This window comes from Alligator mississippiensis, chromosome 13, assembly GCF_030867095.1.
Source record: "Alligator mississippiensis isolate rAllMis1 chromosome 13, rAllMis1, whole genome shotgun sequence".
Lineage (NCBI taxonomy): Eukaryota > Metazoa > Chordata > Crocodylia > Alligatoridae > Alligator > Alligator mississippiensis.
The window spans coordinates 26493483-26516905 of NC_081836.1; the positions used below are offsets into that span (position 1 = coordinate 26493483).

The window sequence follows — 23423 nt, forward strand, 5'->3', positions numbered from 1 at the left end:
TCAATGGCTGGTGTTAACCATGCATTCCTATCAATGCACTTTGTTTCCTCACTGATAGGAAACAGCTGTCTGTGGCCCCGGTAGGTGCCTAGAGACACAGAAGAAGAAATGAAAGAAGTCTGGGGGATGGCACGAGCAGGATGGGCATAGATTGGGGTTTCAGTGCTGCTGCTCTTGCCACTAATAAGAAAAGAAAACAAGTGTCCTGCAGTGCATCTAGTGCCTGGTTGGTTTGGCCAGACCAAACCATCAACAACATTGCCTGCCACAACAGACAGCACCTGATGGTAGAGATAAAACTGAGTAGTACCCATAATGCAACTGGCCAACTGCACAGTTCTGCGTGGGGTGGGGAAAGCTCCTTCCTGCCTCCCACAGACTGGCTTATGCTCTGACTCAAGCTCTCATCAGCCTGCTTTAGCTTGTATTGTTACCAGCATCATGAAGGGAAAGCTACCCTTTAAGCTTTAGCTGCAAAACACAATCATATGTGTTTTTCATCTGGGTGGAAGCTGCCTCCAGTTTTCATAAGGATTCCTGTTTTACTCTAAGGACACTGACTGGTTGACAGTTTCAGCTACGGGCTTTAGAATAATGGGAATTGTGTGTCTAAATCCCCTGGACAGCGATGAAAGCCTGGACTTCTAATGCTGGATTTCTAACCTCCTGTTTTCCCAGTGAGATGCATTTCTTGCCATGGGGATGTTCAGAACCTGCTTTCATCAAAACTGGAGGTGGGGAGAAAAGAAGGCAGAGGTCCTGTTTGAACACCAGTAAGTGGGGAGTTAATTATTTCCTCTAGTCCTTGGGACACACAGAGGAGGGAGTTTTGAGGTGAGTGGCAAAAACCAGGAATAGAACTGAGGTTTCTTGAGAATCTGGTTCAGTGCCCTCCATGCTGGATCTCTTGGGCAAAACCCAGCAAGCGGCACATCCCCAGCCTCAGCACACTCTGTTCTACCCTTTATGTCAACAGCAGCTTTGATCTGTGACTAATGTTTTTGGAGCGCTTATTTTATGTTGCTATGCACTGATGGACATGCTACTGCTGCTATCAACCCTGTCGGAATTGCTGGACTGGGGCCAGCTCGTGTGGCACTGGCAGCTAGCCTGAATGGTGTTTCCTCGTTCAATGCTGTACCAAAATATGAGAAAATAGATCTGTGATTCAGTGAGATTCCTCCAGAATCCTTTCACATATAGGACCATGAGGAGGTCCCAGTGCCACAGGGCACTAAGGTGCCTGCTCTTTTAAGGGCAGCAACTGCCTAGAGAGAGGGCCCTAGTACCCAGGCAGAAACCCCACAGGTGTAGGTTACTGTTGCATCAGGCTAATGAGGTGAGGTGCAGGTGCAGGCTAATTAGCCTGCACTTGCACCTGGTCAGCTGACCGGAAGAAGATAGGACCCTGGGCACACAGAAACCCCAGGGCTGGGTCTAGATGGTTAGTTCTCTGGCAGCAGCCAAGGGGGAAGGAGCTCTAATAGAGGAAGCTACTTGGAGATGCTTGACTGCCTGTTCTGATGCTGGTAGGATTAAGGGGCTGTAGGAGCTCATACGTGCTGGTGGGGAAGAGGCCCATTAAACTGAGAGAAGCTTGTCTTCTTAAAAGGGATAGAGTGTGGACCCTATGTTATTGTTGTGTCGTAGCCCAGGGGCTTGTGCTTTCTGTTGTTATTTAAAATGGTGGACCAGACTCAGGCTATTGAGGGAGAGGAGGCCTCATTGGGGCACACTACAGTGCAAAGAACCCAGCGCCAGCAAGGGCATGGAAACGGGCTGGACTAAACTGAGGCCTTGACACAAGAAGACAACGTCTACATACCATTTATGAGGCATGGGGCATGATAAAGGGGTGGTTTTGGAGTTGTTCATCTACCCCAAAAGGCTTGGGGATATCATAAGGCACCTCCTGAGTGTGGGACCCAATAAAGAGGTCCAACAACCCACAGGGTTTAGAGGAGTCTGTAAGGACTGTGGCTGAGCAGCAACTCGAGGGCAGCCTCCCAATTCATCATTTATATCAGCAAGACATGGCAGGAAAGATTAATAGGCACCCATAGGGTGGAGCTGGCTCAGTTACGGTGCCCTAGGGACATTACGGCCATCCCTGAGGAGGCCATATCATGACACCCAACATACCCCTGAATCCATCAATTTGCCCCCACCCTTAATGCCTATGAGAAAAGGTAGGCTCTGCAGGTTGTCCAACTGACTACCACAGACTTTGAGGCACAACTGGCTTGTCATTATGCTGGTGGAAGCTCTAATATGCCACCCCTCCTGGAACAAGAGAAATCTGAGTCTCAACTAACAGTCAGGTCATCTCCTCGTCCTGGTGATCCAGTGATAATGGAACGTTATCCCTCACAGCGTTTTCAGGGCACAGAGAGAAGTTACATTTGTCATGTGATTGGCCCCTTGAAAGTGCTCTACAGTCATGCCCTTACAGAAGTGCATGGCTGCAGAACACTTTAAAAGTGCCAGATTGTGCAACAATCTGAATCCTCATATGGGTTCAGATGAAGGCACTCCAAAGCAGAGTGCCTTCACTAACATCTGTCAGTGCATGCCTGGAGCAGAGCTGGGCTGATACAGTGCAGTCTTCAGAATGGGAAGGGGAGAAGTCAGGGGAGGAGTTCTGGCTGCGGTTTGCCCAGCCTGTGCTGGAGGATGGGGTGGGTAGATTGGAGGCTCCCCCACCTCATGGGGGCTCCAATCCACCCACACACCCTCCAGCACAGGCTAGATAAACCCCAGGTGGACTCCCTCCCCTCTCTTCTCCCCCTCCCATTCTGAAGATGGCACTGGAGCTGGGAGTGGGGAGTGGTGGGGCTAGGGAAGAACAGCTGCAGATGTGCAGTTGCTCCAAACCAGAACTCAATCCCCAATCCCCCCAGACCCAACAGCAAGTGTCTGTTGGGTTGAGAGGGAACACTGTAACTCATGACGCTTCCTGTGAAGTGCCATGAGTTACAGGAGGGAGCTGCACACCTGTCAGCACCCTCAGTGACCTTTTCACTCCATGGGCTAAGGCAGGTTGGGTTCGGGCGTGCAGGACACTGTGCCCCAAAGAAGGACTTGCACCACTTGGGCAACCTCCGGTCAGTGCTCAGATGCATTGACAAGCTCCAGAGAGAAGTATCTGCACTGTACTCTCTAATCTGATACGTCTTGGTAGCACATGGTGATGCTGCTCCAGAGAGAGGGGCTGGCTTCCCTGGCCCTAAGGGGAACTAACACAAGATATCTCATTTTTCTGACACCTTTGAGGGTGGCTCTGGTTTCCATTTTCCTCTTGGGATTTTCAAGCTTGCCTGCATGTGTGGCAGAGTTGTTCATTTTCCTGTGCTTTGAAATAAAGGAGACCGAGAATGTTATCAGTGGTCAGCTGCTAGGAGTCTAATCCCTTCTCATCTCCAAAACCAAGTGGATCTGAGGAGCTGTAATCCAGAAGCATTTGTTAATATTTAAGGGGACATGTAGCTATAGCAACTTCTAGGTGGTAGAACCATTGCAAGTGCATCACACCAGCTAGCAACCTGGTTTTGGGTGGTGTTAAAACTGCGACCTGCATGAAAGACAGGTGTGCAGGAGGAAAGTGTAATGCCACCTCAAATGACTGCAGTCCTGACGAGTGGTTAGCGCCTTTGTACCTTGAAGGCACTGCTGAGCCATGTTTTCCCTAAGGCTAATTGCTCATATTCCCTCCTTTACCTTCTATCCCCTCTCTCTTTAGAAACAAGTCTAACCCCTGTTGCTAGATTCCCTTAACTCTGGCAGGCAAGTCCTGATGTTTCTACCCTGTGGTGTCTGCCTGCTGGTGATGGCACACAAGTCTGGACTAGTCCATCAGTTGAGCTCGTGTGTGCCTGGTTCTTATGTGTTCATGCAACACATTATCATAGCTGAGACAGAACGTCTATGGTCCAGAGGCCTTCCTCCTGATGAGCAGGAGTTTGTCTGTTATAGATAGATGCAGCTTTTTGCAAACTGCTAAATTTCCCTCAGCCTAAGGCAATGAGGGCCACCGTTGGGTCCAGAATTAGGAGAGGCTGCTTCAGACAGTCTCGCCTGCTGGTTTTAGACAAGACACTGGGAGCATGTCTACATGGTGGTGACAGCAGGTCTCAGCCAGCATGCTTCCAAGCATACCGCACCTGTATGCACCAAGCCAGGAACTGCATCTGTGAGGTCATTCCAGGCTTGTCTCCGGCACCACTGGGGCTGAGGGTATCCTGTTCATGTGCACCTGTTGATATACTCCCAAACCGAGACCTTAGCCATGGAAAGTGCTCTATTGCGGCCTCCCTAACACACTTATAGGCTTGGAGCATGGTAGCAGGAACATGGAGTCTTCTCAGGGCTCTTCCAGCTGGGACACATCACGGTGCAGACTTGTCTTCGAAGCCTTGCACAGCCCTACTGCTGACAGAGCTTCAGATCCGGAGAAGCTTCGGACACTTCAGGGTCCGAAGCAGCATGTCTGGGTTGAAGCGCTGGCCTCGTTAGGCTTCCTGAAGTGGTTTGGAGCTTCCGACAAACTTCGGAGCTGCCTCGGAGATCCAGCCATAGGGTATAATGGGGAAATAATAAGATATCTATAACCTTGTTGTTTTTCTGTCTGATTTGGATGAAATTTTCAGAGGTGGTAGACTCTACAGCGAAGATGAATCCTGCCAAATTTCAAGAAGATTGGTGCAGGGGTTTGGGGAAAACTACTCCAAATTCTTGAAAGCAAAACTCATGTCACGTCAAGGCATTACAATATAGCGGGGTCAAAACTGCAGGGATGGTATCTCTTGCTGAGGCCACAAAGCCTGCCAAGTTTCAATAAGATCGGTGCCGGGGTTTGGGGGGAACTGCCCCTCAAGCTGCGGACAAGCAAAACTGGTGCCATGGGTGCTGTGGGACTGACTGTGTCTGTCTTGGGGCGGGGAAGGGAGACACTACAGGCACTCCTCACTTAACGACCGAGTTCCGTTTCTGCGACTAGATCGTTAAGCGAATTGGTCGATAAGCGAGGAGCCGCCCCTTGATACTGCGTGCCTTGGCTTGAGACACCGTGCTGCCGTTTCCACAATACATTTCGTACGATACTGACTGCTCGGAGAGCTGGTCATAAGTCCGCGCAGTCGTTAAACAGGTAGGTCGTTAAGTGAGGAGTACCTGTACTGAAGGCCTGGCTGCTAAGCTGCTGTGTTACCAGTTACCAGTCAATCAATCATGATTCGCTTGGGGACCAGCTCAATACACAGGACCTAGCTACTACATAATGACTTAACCAGCATCAATTAGCACCTACAAAACCAGGCTAAGGAGAGGAAAGAATCAATACAGACAATCAACTGCCCCAAGACATACAGCCAGTCCCACAAGCACCCATGGCACGAGTTTTGCCTGTCAGCAGCTAGGGGTGCAGGGCCCCAGAACCCCCCTGCACTGATCTCCTCCACAGCTGGCAGGTGTCATGGCCTCAGCAGGGGCCACCATCCCTGCAGCTGTCACTGTGCTGCACCTTAACACACACAGTGTCACCCATGGCACCAGTTTTGCTTGTCCACAGCTTGACATGCAGTTCCCCCCAAACCCCTGCACCGATCTCCTTGAAACTTGGCAGACTTTGTGGCCTCAGCAAGAGCTGCCACCCCTGCAGTTTTGACTCCCCTGTGGTGTGACACACAGCCATGACATGAGTTTGGCTTTCAAGAATTTGGGGTAAAGTTCCCCCCAAACCCCTCCACCTATGTTCATGAAACCTGCCAAGTTTCAAGCTCTCAGCAGAGGCTGCTATCCCTGCAAATTTCATCTAAATCAGACAAGAAACAAAGTTATAGATCTTCCATTGCTTCCCCATTATACCTTATGGCTGGATCTCTGAGTTGGCTCTGAAGCTTCAGAGCCACTTTGGCCAGATCGAGGTGGAAACCCGGTCTGGAGCTCTGGATCAGATCATGGCCATCCGAAGTGGCCGGACCCGAAGCCGGATCGGATCGCTGCTGACTCATACAGGCCTACTTAGCAGGCCTCGTGGGCTCCTTGTCAGGACCAGTCTGTCAGGTCTTCTCTAGGAGCTCTAAAAGTGCTAGGTCCTGCTACTCCCTCCTCAGCACCAAGGTTGGTTCCTTGGGGGCTGCCCTCAGACCAGAGAAAGGGGAAGGCCCAAATTAAGGACTACTTTGGGTTTCAGGCACAGTGTGAAATAACTCCCTTCTCTTCACGAAGGGGAAACATCTGAAGAGAGTGAACAATGGTGACTGGATATATTTTGCTTTAGCCCTGGGCCTCTGGCAGCCTTTTCACCCCTGTCCCCTTTGGAAAAGTGCTGATTTAGCTATTGAGGATCTGTTGAGGGTGGAGGGAAGGTCTCAGTTACTATTGTTCCTTTTGTCTTTGGTTTTCTAGTGTTTGTGGCTGAAGGAACAAAACAGCAGTTTGGTGCCAGAGAGGGGTTCAGGCTGAGGGTGAAACCAAGATGTCCTCACAGCCCCATACCTGACAGCATCTCTTTCACTTCCCCACACATCTTACAATGACATCAATCAGCATCTCTGGATTGCATGTGTCATTTTGCTGTGCCTTCAGCCAAGACCCACAGTTCCTACTTTAGTGGACTGTGAAATAAAAGTTCCTGGCATGTGATATGAGCAGGCATCATATTTCCTGGCTGTCTGCTTGCTGTCCTAGTGGTGCATCTGGATTACCTCAACATCTGTCTGCCCCTCCTCCAGTAGGAAGCTGGATGTTTGTTTAGGCAGCTCTGTTGGTGTTGAACCCTGTGCTGCTGGGATGTGGCCTGCATAGCCTCCCTCCAGGAAACTGGAACCAGTCGGGGGACTCACTTCTGACATCCTAGAAATGCGAGATGTTTCACCTTACTTCCCTGAACAGCCTATTTTCCCCAGGCAGATGGGTGCCCTCAGTCATATTTGAAAGAGTGTATCAGCTTTTCAGTTAACAGGTTAACCATTCCCTCTCCCACTTCCTTTTGTTCTTTGAATTAGGTCCAGATGTTTCTTGGGTTTGTGCCTCTGGTCCTTAGTTCTGTAATGTGATATATCAGCCCTGGTCACTGTCTTGAATTGACCTTTTGGCTCACTGGCTTCTCTGCTGTCAGGAAGCACTGCCCTCTGAATTCCTTCTCCTCCACACAGCTACCAAATCTGTTTGTTATAATGCAACCAGCTCTGCCAGGTAGGGGTCTGGTCTCTGGTGTGTATAGGACAGACATGCCAGGGAACAGATGTCTTCTCAGCTGCTGTGATGAATGCCCACTCACTTTGTACATTGGCCCCATTCAGGCAAATTTCCCTGGTCACACACCAACCCGTGTTGTCTTATTCTCTTACATTTTTAACTACCTTTGATATTTTACAGCTAGGCTTTCAGAAGAGGTCACTAATCTTGATCACTGGTCACTGATCCTGGGTGTCAATATAAGCCAGTTTGGGCTGGATTTGCAGAAAAGCAAAGCATTTGTCTCCAGTTTACTGTGACAAAAGCAGTGGGTGCTTGGCAAAGCTCCCATTGACTTAAATGGAAACAGAATCTGGCCCACAGAGTTCTCAGAAAGTCCCATCTGTTGCAGCTGATTCATAGCTGTTGCTGTCCAATGCAAAAAAACAACTCATCTGTTCTCTCCCACCCCCATGCCTCCTCCAAATGGGACACATTATCCAAGAGAGAGAGAGTTAAGCATGTTTATATTATTATATATTTCATTATTTTGCTCTTTTGGAAATGACCTCAATGTTTCATGGCAATTCAAATTTCGAAATTCATCACCTGAAACCAAACAACAGCATTAGGAAAACACTGTAAAAGATGACTGTGAAAAATCCAAGAGCTTCTCAGAAAATGAGTATCCTAGCAAGGTGACTACATGGTAACTCATATCAGCAGCCTGCTGAACTGAAGCTACAGGGTAATTTTGCAAATAAATATACAATGGAGCTTCAATTAACACTGCAAACATGAGAGAAATTTTAAAGTATACAATAGGAACTTTTTGATTGAGTAAGGAAGAATTAATTTAAGTACTGATTCAGGAAAACATCTAGTTAGGAAAGCACTCAAGTATGGGCTTAGGTTCAACTGAAGTTAATGGAATTTAAGCAAATGCTTAAAATTAAGTGTATGTGGACATGCTTTCTTGAAGTGGCCTTATCATGCATTCTTTTTAATTTCTCCTAACAGATTTCACTTTCCAAATTTGGAACTGAGCAAGTTTTCCCCTACAGGCTAAATAAAGGAACATTAAACACCACCAACAGATAATAACACCCTCTAAAAGCGCTGTATTATTATGTGAACAGTGTGAGACTCAGATCTAAGAACAGCTTCATTTTTGTTTCAGTGGTGTTTGTTAGGTTTATTTTAATAACCAGAGTATCCAAAATAAAGCACCTGTCTCTCAGGAAACAAACCATTATAAATACAACAGCCCTTGCCAGAGTGATTGTTCAACAATTATATCCAATGGGGCGTTCTCTCTCAAGGCACTGTCTGTAGCATAAGTGGAAAAATTGTGTGCTGTAGTCATGCAAGTAGCCATGTTGAAATCAGTGGGTTATTTGTAGCATTCGGAAGATCTGTTCCCTAGCAAAAAAAAATTACTGGCAATGACTCCAGGGTTGTTTCTTTCAAAGCCAATAATTTAGACAGACATTTCATGGTGAGGGAGTAATCACCATCTGTAAATAACCTGTCACATCAAATGAGCTGTCCCCTCATTTGCTCTTCCTTCTGAAGGTTCAACAAAAGAAAATCCAACTGAAATGTTTTTTCCAGACAGCTAGGAAACACAATAGCAGCTCCAGAGTTAATGTTTAAACTTTAAATATTTTATATGCAGATAAAAATCAGGTTTTTTAACTCACTTTTAGTAACTTCCTCCTGAAATGTCTTGAACCCAATATTTTTTAAGCATTGGTAAATGTTGTAGTAAATCATACTGGGCTTCCTGACAGGAGGCAGGAATTTAGAAAGTTTCAGGGGTTGTTTCCTTTTTTCCCCCCATAGATGTCATAGCTTTTCATAGACATTAGGGCTGGAAGGGACCTTACAAGACCATCAGGTCCAGCCCCCTGCCCCAAGGAAGTCAGCTAGGGTCAAAGGATCCCAGCAAGATAAGCATCCAAATGTTTATTGAAAGTATCTAGAGTAGTTGCTTGCACCAGCTCTGGGGGGAGTCTATTCCAGGCCTTGGGGGTTTAGACAGAAAAAAAGGTTTTCCTTATGTCCAGCCTAAAATGGTCTTGCAGGAGTTTGTGACTGTGGGACCCTTGTCATCCCTTGGGGTGCTCTGGTGAACACGTGTTCCCACAGATCCTGATGCACACTCCTTATGTACTTATATGCTGCCACCAAGTCCCCCTTGAGCCCGTGCTCCACCAGGCTGAAGAGTCCTATGGTTTGGAGCATCTCTTCATAAGGACTGCTGTCTTGCCCTTTGATCATGCATGTGGCTCTCCTCTGGACTTGCAAGGTTCTCCACATCCTTCCTAAATTGTGGAGCCCAGAACTGGATGCAGTACTCCAGTTGTGGCCTCACCAAGGCCGAATACACTGGGAGGATGACATCCTGTGTCTTGCTCAAGATGCGTCGGTAGATGCAAGCCAGAGTTTTGTTTGCTTTGCCGGCTGCAGTATTGCGTTGGTGGCTCATGTTCATCTTGTGGTCAATCATGACCTCCAAGTCTTTCGGTTGTGGTGCTAGTGAGTGTAGCATTGCCGAGCCTATAAAGGTGATGCGTGTTTTTTTCCCCCAAGGTGGAGCACCTTACATTTCTCCATATTGAATGCCATCAGCTTTTCATCCGTCCACCTTGCAAGTCTATCAAGGTCAGCCTGGATTTACCAGCCTATCCTCAAGTGGACAGTCTTCCCCAAAGTTTGGTGTTGTCAGCAAACTTAGCCAGTCCGCTTTTAACACCAGTGTCCGATCATTTATGAAGACATTAAAGAGTACAGGTTTTAGAACAGAGCCTTGGGGGACACCACTGGTCACCGAGTGCCATGTTGATTCGGTTCTGTCAACTACCACTCTCTGGGTCTGACCTCAGAGCCAGTTCCCCAGCCATCGGACTGTGGGGCAGTCAAGGCCACAGTCGCCCAATTTTTCCATGAGGACATCATGGGACACTGGGTCAAAGGCTTTTTTAAAGTCCAAAATATATTATAGCTATCTCTTCCCTTTTGTCCAGGTGATATGTCATGTGGTTATAGAAGGAAATGAGATTGGTCAGGCAAGTCCTACCCACAACAAACCCATGCTGGCCTTTCCTCAGAATGTTGCCTCTGTTACTCTGTCAAGAATGGTTTCTTTGATAATTTTTTTCCAAAATCTTCCCAGGGACTGAGGTCAAACTGTTTGGCCTGTAGTTTCCTGGGTCTTCTTTCCTCCCTTTCTGGAAGATGGGTACCACATTGGCCTTCTTCCAATCTTCAGGTACTTCGCCTGAGCGCCACAAGTTATCAAATATCCTTGCCAGTGGCTGCACTATGATGTCTGCCAGTTCCTTTAGCGCTCTTGGGTGCAATCTATCCGGACCAGCTGATTTGTGGGGTTCCAGCCTCACAAGATGCTCCCTCACAAGATCCACACCAGTGGTGGGCATATATTCACTCTCACCCTGATCATCCCACATCATGGTCGGTGGAGTGGTCCCTTTGGGTTGGTGAAAAACTGATGCAAAGTAATCATTAAGCAGATTGTTTTTTTCCTGGGTGTTGGTAGTCAGCTGCTCCAGCTGGTTTAGTTCTGCAGGGGTCCAATGTTGCCCTTGTTTGTCTTTTGAATCCCTGTGGCGGGCCAGTAGGGGGTGCCCCTGTGCTAAGCCACCGACCTCACTGTGCCTGACCACCTTCCAGACTCTGAGTGCCTCCCTGGGGGCAACTCACGTCTGGCCGACCCCCTTCCTGGAGCATACCTGCTAGCCTGGGGGTAATGCCACCACCACCCAGGTGGACTGATTCTGGCTCTGTGCCCCCTGGAAAACACAGGCCTAGTAGCCCTTGAGGGTACTCGTCCCACTTCAAGAAGTTGGGGTGCATCCCTCAGTCCGAAGCACAAATAGTCAGCTCCTTTAGTCGGCTGAACCAAGGGGACCCCAAGGCATAATCTAGCTCCTCTCCCAATAAGTCTCCCATGCTAGGTACAAAGGAGAACTTTATTGGTTACAAGGAATAGGCTTGGAATAGGGTGCAGGGTAGAGCAGGGGTGGGCAAAATATGGCCTGCGGGCCGGATCCAGCCCGCCAAGCACTTTTCTCCGGCCTGCAGAGCCCCTTCAAAACCCTGGTAGTGGCAGCTGCCTCTCTAAAAGCCTCCAGCAGCAGCCGGTGGCACCAGCTGGCAGCTGCAGCACCTCAGGCTGTTTACTTGGGTTCTGGTTGCGAGGCAGCCAACCCTGACCTCAGCCTGACCCAGCTGGCCTCGCCCTGCCCCTGGCTCAGGCCACCTTTGCAGCTTGAGAGGGGCAGGGGGTGCTGGGTCAGAACCTGTGGTGCCAGTGAGGGGAAAGTGTGTCTGGACCAGCTTTTGCTTTGCTGCATGGGACTGGAAAGGGCCCTGCCTTGCAGGTAAGTCCAGGAAAGTGGCTGTTGGGCAGGCTTTCCCCATGCCGCTCGGGCCATGCGGGGTCAGGCTGGACTGGCACTGAGGAGGGGAAGCAGCAGCTGGGCTGCAGCTCCAGCCCAGTCAGCACCAGGAAGAAGAGGTGGCAGCAGAGCCATGTGCCGCTCAGGATAGGACGAGCCCAGCTGGAGTGGCAGGGGCTCAGCTGCACTTTCCCCCTGCCTGCACTGGTTAGTCCCAAGCAGCACACAGCTCCGCCACCGCTTCTGCTGGCCGGTGCCAACTCAGCCGGGCTCATCCCGTCCCCAGCAGCACATGGGAAGCCCGCTTCAGCTGCGTGCTGCTCCAGATGTGACAGGCCCGGCCGGGTCTGCATTGGCCAGCAGAAGTGGTGGCGGAGCCATGTGCCGCTCAGGGCTGACTGGCGCAGGTAGGGGGAAAGTGCAGCTGAGCCCCTGCTCCTCTGGCCAGGCTCATCCCATCCCAAACAGCGCACAGCTCCACTGCTGCTTCTGCTGCCCGGTGCAGACCCAGCCGGGCCGTCCCATCTGCAGCAGCATGTGGCTGAAGCCAGCTTCCCACATGCTGCTGGGGATGGGAGGAGCCCGGTTGGGTTGGCACCAACCAACAGAAGCAGCAGCGGAGCCGTGTGCCACTCGGGACTGACCAGCACAGGTAGGGGGAAAATGCAGCTGAATCCCTGCCGCTCCGGCTGGGCTCATGCCATCCTGAGTGGCACACAGCTCCACCGCTGCTTCCGTTGGCCGGTGCAGACCCAGCCAGGCTCCTCCCATCCCCAGCAGCATGTGGGAAGCCAGCTTCAGCTGCATGCCTCTTTTCCTGGCCGGTGCTGACCCGGCTGGGTCTGTCCCATCCGGAGTAGCATGCGGCTGAAGCCAGCTTCCCACATGCTGCTGGGGACAGGGTGAGCCCGGCCGGGTCAGCACCGGCCAACAGAAGCAACGGTGGAGCCTCCTGCCTTTTGGGACCAGCTGGTGCAGGTAGGGGGAAAGCGCAGCAGCACGTGGGGAAGCCACCACTTGGTAGGGGACAGGATGGGCTGGCTGGGCTGCACTGCACTGGGGAGGAAAGCTGTGGCTGAGCCCCCTGTGGCTTGGGACGGGAGGGGTCTTACAGCACTGGAAGGTGCTGTGCTGGTGAAGGGACCTGGGCCTGGGCTGGCTTCTGCTGTGCCGGGGGGGGGAGGGGGGCTGGGATGGGTCAGGACAGATTCTGGGACAGATATGGCAAGCGAGGCAGTTTGGTGTTGGGTGGATGAGTCTTATGACACAGACCACATGACAAGGTGTAACTTTCGGTTCCAAGGCCACCTCTCTAAAAGGAGTACTTCTAGGGGCAAGGGGAGGGACATCCAGTGGCAAAGGTCAGGGGTTAGGGGGCAGGACTTCTGGTCCCAAGATGGCAACCGGGAGGTGGGGTAACTGAAGGGGCAGGGCTACCCATGCGGCCCTTGACAGCTCACCAAAACTCATCAAGCAGCCCTCTGCCTGAAATAATTGCCCACCCCTGGGGTAGAGCAATATCAGAGAAATCCCATAGAGCAAACAGGGTGGCTGGGTAGCCTTTGATCACGCATCTGAGTTACTGAAAGCTATATATCTAGTTAGATCTCAGGTAGCTTACTCATGAGTATCATCTAGAGGCAGGTGGAGATTCCCTCTGGAGGCAGGCAGTTCATTGATCATGAGTTTCAAGAGAGAGAGCAAGTTTCAGATGGTCCAGCTTCTCTCCAAGTTTTTATCATGGTTACTGCACCTCCTCCTGGGTAGACTGGCATTGCTTAAAACAATAGGGAGCCTAAGCCCCAACCCAGGTATGTGTGGCCAGTCACGTAGGCAGAGAGAGCTGGTTTCCCCCCTCCCTCAGGAATGTATCCAGCTCAGGTTACAACTCAGGTTCACCTAAAGAGCCCATGGGATGTCTGCCCTTTGCAGTGACCATGTTAACCAAATTGTCTCATAGCAGAGTTTTTGGGGAGAGAGACATTCTGCGGCACTCCCCACATATCTGAAGAAGGACTTTAATTGTCCTGGATTTGTGTAGCCAGTTGGAGTTCAACTGCAGCCTTGGCTTTCCTAGTTTGCTCCCTGCAGGTGCGGACCAGCTCAGAATACTCCTCCTTAGTGGTGTTTTCTGTCTTTCGTCCTTTATAAGCCTCTCTTTTTAGACATAGGAGGTCCATGAGTTCCCTGTTGAGCCAAGGGGGCTGTTGAGGCCTTTTACTACCTTTCCCATGGGTTTTAATATAATCTCAAAACCAAATTGGTCTAGAAACTCCACACTTGTTTAACTGCCTTGTCTGTGGTGAGAAGAAGTGCCAAAAGTTTTAGGATGACTGGGTGTTAATTTCAGAAATATTTTCTCTGACACCACTAGACTTCTTAAGGGCCATGCTTTCATGGAGCTTATCAAAATCAGGAGTTCACTCTTCAAACGTTTGTCCTAATCTCTTCTGGCAAATAGCAGGTGTCAATGAGGACAGACACAGACATCATTATAAACAATGGATAGCAATTTTATTGCAACTTTAACAAGAGAAAAGTTAACTCATGAGGCAACCTGTGCTAGCAGCAGTGGTTGAGAGGAGCAAAACTGCAACAAACTATGCAAAACTGTTTTGCCAACCTGTCCTTCATCCTGTGCTTAGGCATTGAACAATCTTACACCAAAGGAGGGTTGGCAGGAAATTTAAATGCTCAAGCGCAAGGCTTACAGGTCAGCATAGTCTGTAGCGTAGGGAAAATTGAATCCCACTTGACATGAGTGTGCGATTATGTTGGCAAATGTAACCACTATTGTTAGGTAAGATGGGTAGATGACTAATTTGCATTCTCCCCAACCTCTAGGTTTATGAAACTCAACCCTTTTTCTTCCACATCAGTGTGTATTTCACATAGGAGAAATCTGAACGTTGGTGCCAGGGCAAATCATCTTAAATTGCAATTCTAGGCAACTAGCTGTAGTGCAAGGAAAGTGCAAAGACTTGCACTCATTCAAGCAAATGATGCTTGGCTGGCACAATACATACAATTGCTTCTGTCTTGTAAAATTATGGCCACTGCAACAAAATACTGCAAGAAGATTCCAGGGAGCGGTGGTCCGACACATTAACCAGATGTTTCTGCACAAATGATCAGCAGTGAATGACTTAGCAGTTTGGCACACATTCCCTTAATTTTCATGCCATCCAGGAAGAGCACACACCAACTGCTGAAACTTCCTTAGCCTGACGAAGGGTTTTTGAACCCGAAAGCTTGCTTAATAACTATTTTCCAACTATTTACATTGGTCTAATAAAAGATATCAGATTCACCTAAGGAACCTTGTCTGCTTATTCCCTTAATTAAGCTTTTGAGTCAAAGCACCACTGAGATGAGTAGAGTAAGTTCACACCTTTCAACCATACTGTCTTGTTTAGAGGCCATCCATAGTTTTAAGATTATATTTGAAACCAAGAGGGCTAGAAACAAAATTTAATAAAAAATGAAAGCTTCAGATTCTGAGGAGATATATGAAACAACTCACCGATTCCCCTGTAGCATGCAACACATGAAGGCTGACCAGCTTGTGCCCAGTTTATATTTATAAATAAAGTGCAAGTTTCCCAGTAAATCTTGAGTATAACCCCATACTAATATCTTATCTTCTTAGAAAACCTTATATGCCTGATGAGAGAGGATTCATGTTGGCCATTAGTGAAATGTAGCCACTTCTGGGCATGAATGTAGTAGCCATTTTGAATTAATACTTATACAAGGGAAATTTCTCTTATAATGGGAAGTCAAGAAAAATTCTTACTACATGTTTAATAGCCAGAACTGACTAGGATATTGATTTTGGGAAAATGGTACCTACTATAGAATCTGCATCACCACGTCTTGCAGTAGCCTGGGTTTTCTTCAAAAGCCTCCCCTTCAGATGTAGAACTGGCTTGACTGAATGGAGCGTGTTAGAACTGACAAGATCATAGCTATTGGATGATGTGGCTGCAGGGCAAGTTGCAGGCAAGAAGAAGTCAATTTTCACTTGATTTACTGGAGCCGACTATAAAATCGAAAAATCAGACAACAGATTAACTTTGCTCCCAATAAAATAAGTAAGGAAGTTCAATGGGAGAAGAGCCAATCCAAAACTAGGTGAGAATCCAGGATTTGGTAAAGAAGGTATGGAAGCAGGGGCTGGTGCTGCATAGTTTGCTGCAAACCTGCTCTCAACTTCTTTCCCCTCTACACTGGGGTGGGGAGACCATGCCATGGGAGAAGCTGCTGGGGACATTTTTTATGAATTAGGTAAGAACTTTCTCCCTTCTTGACACCCCCTTCTCTCCCCTCTACACTTAATGGCACCTTCCCTCCTCTCTTATTTCCCACAACTCCCACTCACCACTGCTGTTATTTATGCTGTCTCTGGCTGCCCTGCAGGTGGAGGGAGTTCTAGAGGTGCTCCTGCTCTTTGCCAGCCAGGGTGTACAGGGTGCTGGGCTCAGCCTGGGATAGCAGGGGCACTGGGAAGCAGGTTTCCCTTCCATGTACCTGCTCCCAGGCTATCAGGGAACACCAAAGGATTGGGCAGAGGGGAGCAATCTACCTGCCAGTGCTGCCACTGTCCTATTTGAGCCCAGCTCCCCATGAACCTAGCCATAACCTGAGTACATCTCCATATGCAATTAATGCAAAACAATAAACTCTGGAGCAGTTTGAGCTGTAGTAAACTGTTCCCAGACACAGCATCTACATATGTGCATGGAACAGCAGCCAGCCAGGCTGGAGCAGGCCCCCAGCTGGCTGGACCAATCAGGTGCAATTGATGCCTGTGGTCAGTATCTACATGTGCTTTGCAGCACAGTAAATTACCCTGATATAAGACATTACTATCTCTGACAGTACTATCTTACAGTGGAGCTGATTAGTTTTCTGTGCCTTAATACTGGCACACATGTAGACAGTGACGCTTTACTGCACAGCTAATTAGTCTACTCTGCAGTAAAGTGCAGGTGTAGATGCACCCAGTGTGTCCATATTGGGAGGTATGCCAGTATAACTGTAGTGCTTTAAATATGCACTTCAGCTTATAGTAATGTAACTTTCCCAGGTAGTGATGCTCTCAGGTGCATGTGTTACTTTGCCCATACCAACAGTTGAAATGAACTCCGTGAGAAGTACCCCCGTGTAGAGTTACTCATATAGCTCAGTATTTGCAGGATTGTAGATTAAGCTTATTAATAAATGGATTAAATACAATAATTCATAGTAAACTATATTTTTGCCAAATGGAAATGGACTCCCAGATGAAAAGTGTACTTTCTCCTGTTATGCACATTCAGCCCTATATAGGATGGAAGTAACAGGAATAATCCACCTTACAAGGACATGTATAGATTGTCACCCTGATGACACTGAAAACAATAGGTAACTTGCTGCCTGTCATGAAATTTGATGTTTGAGATCCTTGCTTGCCTGGGAGCTGCACAAATGCAATGATATTTGCAAATGTTATTCACTTTATGAATTCTGCATGAATTTATGAATGATTACCAGATTCCATCCAGGAAGAGCACACACCAACTGCTGCAGCTTCCTTAGCCTGATGAAGGGTTTTTGAACCCGAAAGCTTGCTCAATAACTATTCTCCAACCATTTGGGTTGGTCTAATAAAAGATATCAAATTCACCCAAGGAACCTTGTCTGCCTATGTCCTTAGACCAACATGGCTACAACCTAAACCCCTGAATGATTACCATGCATTAACAGAACACTCATTAATACAAAATATCTTTACAATAATTCTTTATGTAATGAATTTTGCCAAATAATTCATATTTGGCCAAGATGAACTCAAGGAATGTTGAAAACACTCTATTATTTTGCTGATAAAATATTTATGTACAATGGACATATTGCTCAGTTCTTTAATCCTTATCACAATAATATTTATTCTTATTTGAGACAATAAGGAATAAAAAACTGGGCATTAAGTCTGCTATAATATAAATATTTCACCAACAAAATAATACTATATTGTCAATTTTATGTCTTTACATTAGTGATAACATACTTGAGCACCGAGATAAGTGTTGACTTCAGGCCAATGGTTCTTGACATCATCTATATGGGGCTAATCTCTTTTGGTTGGGTTCTAACTGTAAATTTCCCCCAGAGGCAGATCCAGGGGGGTGCAGAGTTGTACCCCACTTTGATTGCTGCTGTACCCAATGTTTGAAACCAACTGACTGCAGTGGTAGCAGCATTTCTATTCAGGCAGCAGTGAGGGAGTCAGTTGAGTTCATGGCTCATTGTAATCTACCTGATTCTTTCTGAACTCTTCATTCCACAGATGCTAATAACCCTCTTTCCTTTTTAATGGTCTTGATGTTCCACTAATCAAGCTAGCTTTTCTTCTGCAATTCTGCTCTCTGTTAGGTGCTCCTGGTAATGTGGCTCCTATTTTACCATTTTGCAGACTTTTTTTAACTCATTCCAATAAAGTTGTGTGTTTTTGCATCAATCTTAACCTGAAAAATACAGCCCTAGGTCCCAGTGTATTAGCAAAGCTTCCTGTTTCTTTTTACCTGGAGAAAAGTATGTGTCATGTTATATGTGATGATGCACCTCACTATGTACACCCCTTTTCAAAATCCTAGATTTGCCCATGGTCTCCCATATAGCAGTATGGAAAATGTTGCATGTCCCTAGGGAGCCCAAATGTGAGAACCCTACTATAGGTCTGTCAGTTGAAGGAGTGACATCTGAGCCCTTATTTTGCTATTAAGGAAAGTTGATTTGTCAATATTGCTCTGATGCTTGAATTCCTAAATAAGAATCAGTTTTATTATTACCTTGTAGCTGTGATTGTCCAGGAATTATGTGAGAGGCAAGGATTTCCTTGGATGGTCTTTTATTGGGACAATTGCTTAAGACAACTTTTTCTCAGTGCAGAATATGTTCCTGACCTGAAGAAGGAGGTCTTGTGTTAGAAATCTTGTCTAACTCTATGTCAACTATGCAGTTAGTCCAGGAAAAGAGATCACCCTAAGAAATTCTTGCCTCTCATGAGCAAAATGAAGCTTCACTTTAAAATTTAACAAATATCAAGTTAATATTTTAACTTTGTTAGAAGTATTTATTAAGAGCTGCCATTGACTGGGCCAGACCACAGGTCCATCCTGCCCCATGTCCTGCGTCAGTGTGGTAGGGAGTAGATGCTGAAAGGGGGAGGGAGTGAATTGAGTTTTTTTCTACTGTTCCTCTCTCGCTTGCAGCCTCCAGCATTTAAAGTGTAGAGAGTTCTGCGCCCCCTAAATCCTCTCAGGATCCAGGTAGCAGCATTGCTGCAGGGAGGTCCTATCTAGCCTCCAGGAGGTGGCTATCTATGCCCGCTCCCCATCTCTCAAGGAATTGCATCTCAGTGGATGCATCTACATGTGTGCTTTAATGCACATTAGCCTATTTTAATGTGCTTTAAAGTGTCACTAAAAAAAACCCGTGGGGCATTTTTACACGTGTTCTGGGAGGCGTGGGGGTGTGTGTACTTTAATTCATGAGCAGTGCCAATTAAAAGCCCCTGAGCATCACGTGTATCAGTGTACCCCATGCTGGAATATGGTGGCAGGGCACTTTGAACTAAAGCTCGTTCAGTGAGCTTTAGTTCTACCACCCCACCGCCATTTTTAAGCAGGGATGCTGATACACCAGATGCAGGAGGCTGCTGAAGTGAGTAATGACCACGCTTGATTGAGTCTGTGCCAACCTGGTGTAATTCCAGGGTGTGGCTGTGGTTCAGGGGCATTTATACCCATAACTTTTATCCTCCCATGCATCAGAGATCTGGCGGGTTGGAGCAGACTTAATTAATTGAGCTGACACAGACTGCACTGTCGCATGCAGTTGTGTAAGTGTCAGTGTACAGAAAATGGCAGTGATGCACTTTAGTTCAAAAGCTGCCATTTTATGTGCTGATGCGCATTTTGCTGTTTGTACAACTGTGCTTTTAAAAGCCCCTGGTGCTGCAGCGCAAGCATATGTACAAATGCCCTAGGTCCCCGGAGGTACCAGATTTGATGTGGGTTAACTAAGGCGCATTAATGCACGTGTAGTCGCGCCCAGTGATTACTATCGCCTTGCTCTGAAGGGAGCCGACTCTGCCCGGCTCCGGCCCGTGCACAGCGCGGCGAGGAGGAGTCCCCGGCCCGGCGGGGGAGGAGAGGTCTGGCGGGGCCGCGGGCGGTGACGTCACCGCGGGCGGCTCGGGGCCGAGCGCCGCCGCATCCGCATCAGCGCGGGCCGGGCCGGGCGGTCCCCGACCCCGACCCCGACCCCGTCCCCGTCCCCCGGGCACGGCGTGTGCGTGTGCCCGGGCCCGCCCCGTGCGCCCCCGGTCCGGGCTGCGCCCGGCGACAGCGACGGGAGGAGCCTGCGCCGCGCGGACAAAGCCCTCCCCGGCGGCGGGAGGAGCCGCAGCGCAGCGGAGCCGGAGCCGAGCGAAGCAGAGCAGGGCGGGCGGCCCCCTTCGCCGAGCCCCGCTGCAGCAGCACCAGTCCTCGGCAGCGGCATTGCCCGGCCCGGCCCGGCCCGGCCCGGCCCCGCGGGATGTGAGGGCGGCGGCGGCGGGGATGGGTGCGGGACATGGCAGCGCCGCCGCGCCCCGGCCCCGGTCCCCAGGCGGCTCCTCGGCTGCGCAAGGGCCGGCAGCGCCCGCGCCCCGCGCCCGCTCGGCCCCGCGCGGCCCGGGCCGCAGTAGCCGCTGAGGGCTCCCGAGCCCAAGCCCGACGGAGTGGGGGGGCCGGGGCCCGGGCCCATGGAGCCGGACCCGCTCCTGCTGCTCCCGGACCCGCTCCTGACGCCGGGGGAGCAGGTGCCGCCGGCCCCGGCCCCGGCCCGGCCCGCCGGGCGCGGCCCCCGCGCGGAGCCAATGGGCGGCCCGGGAGCGCCGGCGGCTGCGGCCCGCGGCGGTGATGAGCGCGCCCGGCCCGGCGGCGGCGGCGGCTCGGATTCGGTCTCGCGGCAGCAGCAGCTCCTCCCGCGCCCGGCACCGGCGCCCCAGAGCTCGGAGGGGCTCGAGGAGGGAGGAGGCCTCGGGAGCCCGGAGCCCCCGGGCGGACGCCTCTCGCCTGCGCCCCTGTGGAGCCCGGCCCCGGGCTGCCGGCCGCCCCCGAGCGCGCAGGACCCCGGCTGCGGCCCCCGGCCGGGCGGCGACATGGACCCGCTGCCCCCCCGCGCTGCTTGCCAGCCCGAGCAGGCCCCCGGCGAGCCCCCGGCCTGCCCCGAGGAGGGGCCTCGCCTGCGAGCCGTCTTCGATGCCCTGGACCGCGATGGGGACGGTTTTGTCCGGATAGAGGAGTTTGTTCAGTTTGCCACCGTCTATGGAGCAGAGCAGGTAACCTATGGCCAGGCCCCTGGATTCGAGCCGGGCTGGCGTGGGGGACCTGTGGAGGTTGCCTGAAGGGCTTTGGGGTGCTTAGTTCTGGTGTTCAAATACCTTGCTCTCATATGAGGTAACCTGCTGTTCATAACGAAACAATGTTATCCTGAGCAGCTATTTAGGTGGGAGTGGGGGCCCCAGGTGGGCAGCACTCCCATTGACTTTGATCAGCATTGCTGCTTTTGCTTTAGGATGGGCACCATAGAGTGACAAAAGGGACAGTGGCCCTGGCACTGTTACGCTCCTTCTGTTGTCCTGGTCTGTGGCATGGTGTGTAAAACTAGGTGCTGCTCTAATTTCATGTAATTTTTAGATGCAAGGAAGACAGTTTGATATCCTGGTTCTTAAACCTTGTTTTAAATTGATGCATTTTAAACATTAGTTTTATTTCTGCCACTTGGGTAGGGAAGCAAAGACAGACTTTTAGAATCCTAACCCCATTCACGGTTTTCTTGGGTTCATTGGCCCTTCATGCTTTGCACCTGTTCCTGTTGGCTTGGCATGTGTCACGTTCCAGCCTAATGGAATAAAGAGTTACTGAGCGCTGATAACACGGACAGGGGCCTGACTGGTGAAAAGAGAGCTCCCTTAGCAGTTCTACAGGTGAAGAAGGATGTGTGCATCTGTGACCAGGTGGAGAGCTCCCTACTCTCTGGAAGTCAATTTGGCAATATCTTCCTCCATGAAATCAGCCTTTTATATTTTAGATGCTATTGTTTGCTTAGGTTAACCTTTCTATTAGACCATTCACCTAGGCTAAGTATTTGGGTAAAGACCCTCCTCTTAAGGTGGGGCTTGGATAAGTTGGCATCTTATTCTAGGTCCCTTGAACATCAAAATAATGAAAATTGTCAAGTGCGTATGTATTGTCTTAAGAAATATCGCTGAAGAAAAGGATTAAAACAAGAAAATTTGGCAGTTGTACTCCAGATATGGTTGAGTGGTCTTTGAAACAGTGTGTTAACCTGAGCAAATTTAGTGCCGTAGAGTAATTTTAAGCTTTTGGCCTATCCAGGCCTCTTCAGATGAAGGACATCAGTGGGTTTGAAAGAGGCATAGGCACAGAGGCCTATGCTAGTTTGAAAGCTTGCAGTGTGTCGAGGAAGCTAGCTGGCTGGAAAGCCTGTCCATTCATTTAAAAGGGAACTCCACTTTTATTGATTTCTGTGTTCTTCAAAGCAAATAAAACAATGCAGATCAAGCAGATGTTAAGCAGTTGGTCACTATTACAATACTTATAAACCATGGATGTTTTGTGCTTATGGCCACTATTTTTCTTGTACATGTGACCATATATGCGATTACTGAGCATCAAGTAGCTCCATTTCTGGCAGGCATGATTTTTCTCTTCTGTTTTTCTTCTTTTTCCGTTTTTTAAAATAGCCTTCTTTTTTTTGCCTTCCGTTGTATTGTACCATGGCAAGCTTGGATTTCAATTTATGCTCTTGTAGCAGCTCAAATGTGGTGATGTAATATGAAGCCACCTGGTCTGACTCAAAATGTAGAGAGCTAATGGTTGACATTATATAGAAGAGGACAAAAATAAATTAGTTGCTCTTTCAACCTTGGCTTGCACTGATACTGTCACAATCCCAAACTGTATTCCAAATAATAATGTGGTTTTGGCTCTGTGTAGATCTTAAAAGAGCTGCGAGCTTAAGTGAGGCAAGTCAGCCAGTTCCTTGTACGCACCTGGCATGCACACAATACATAGTGTCATGAAACAGCAAATACTATCTTGAATTTGTGTGTGCATTTCAAGCAGAGGAAGCTTTTGGTTTATTTCAAAGTGTAAGAAATTAATCTCATTCACTCTCTTATGGATATTTTCTAACAAGCCAACAACATATCCTTTAAATTTTCAAATCACAGGGAAGACTCCTTAAATCTGAGAGATGCTCTAGGAAAGGATGTGCATGAATGGCATTTGCCATCTTTATTGCATCATTAAATGAGTAATATACCTGTATGCAGATTTATAAGTTTGAGAACTCATTCCCAGGAAAGCCATCCACTTAAATCCCATGGACTTGCTACTACTTTATCTCTTGGGGGCTGTAAAGAATCATTCACCCCAAAGACAGGAGGTTGACTTAATTTTTTCCCCTCCCTTTCTCAGTTCCATGATTGACTTTTTTGGGGATAGCTGTCTCTCCAAGGGTACTATTTCCAAGTTGAGGGCAAGGGCTACTGAAGAACCATTGTGTAATACTCCTTCCAACTGCTCCTCATTGATATCTAAAGGAAGGGGAAGCTAGAGTCTTTCCATGTAACATTGAAAACAGAGGAGTAAAAGTTGTAAAGGAGTAAAATCACAGCCTAGGGGAAGTTAGCAAAGAACTGTAATGAAAGCTGTTGTTCACCACCTTCATTTCCAATCCACCCCACTCAGAATAGAGAATTTAAAT

The 23423-nt window shown here is 48.8% G+C and overlaps 1 protein-coding gene and 1 long non-coding RNA gene across 5 annotated transcripts in view; both read left to right on the plus strand.

The window, feature by feature from the left end:
• Positions 1 to 6642, plus strand: LOC109284497 (uncharacterized). The gene is made up of 2 exons (XR_002091975.2): positions 1 to 773; positions 6406 to 6642. It is a non-coding gene; the product is annotated as an uncharacterized LOC109284497 (long non-coding RNA).
• A 13246-nt stretch (positions 6643 to 19888) lies between these two features.
• The window catches only part of RAB11FIP3 (RAB11 family interacting protein 3), a 174953-nt gene continuing 171418 nt past the window's right edge, over positions 19889 to 23423 (plus strand). For 2 of the 4 annotated variants that reach the window (XM_014597439.3, XM_019493101.2), the window contains exon 1: positions 19889 to 20970. In XM_014597439.3, the coding sequence (XP_014452925.2) occupies positions 20392 to 20970 (579 nt within the window). In that variant the 5' untranslated portion in view covers positions 19889 to 20391. The remainder of the gene's footprint in view (positions 20971 to 23423) is intronic. The other 2 variants (XM_019493100.2, XM_019493099.2) reach the window with 2 other exon arrangements.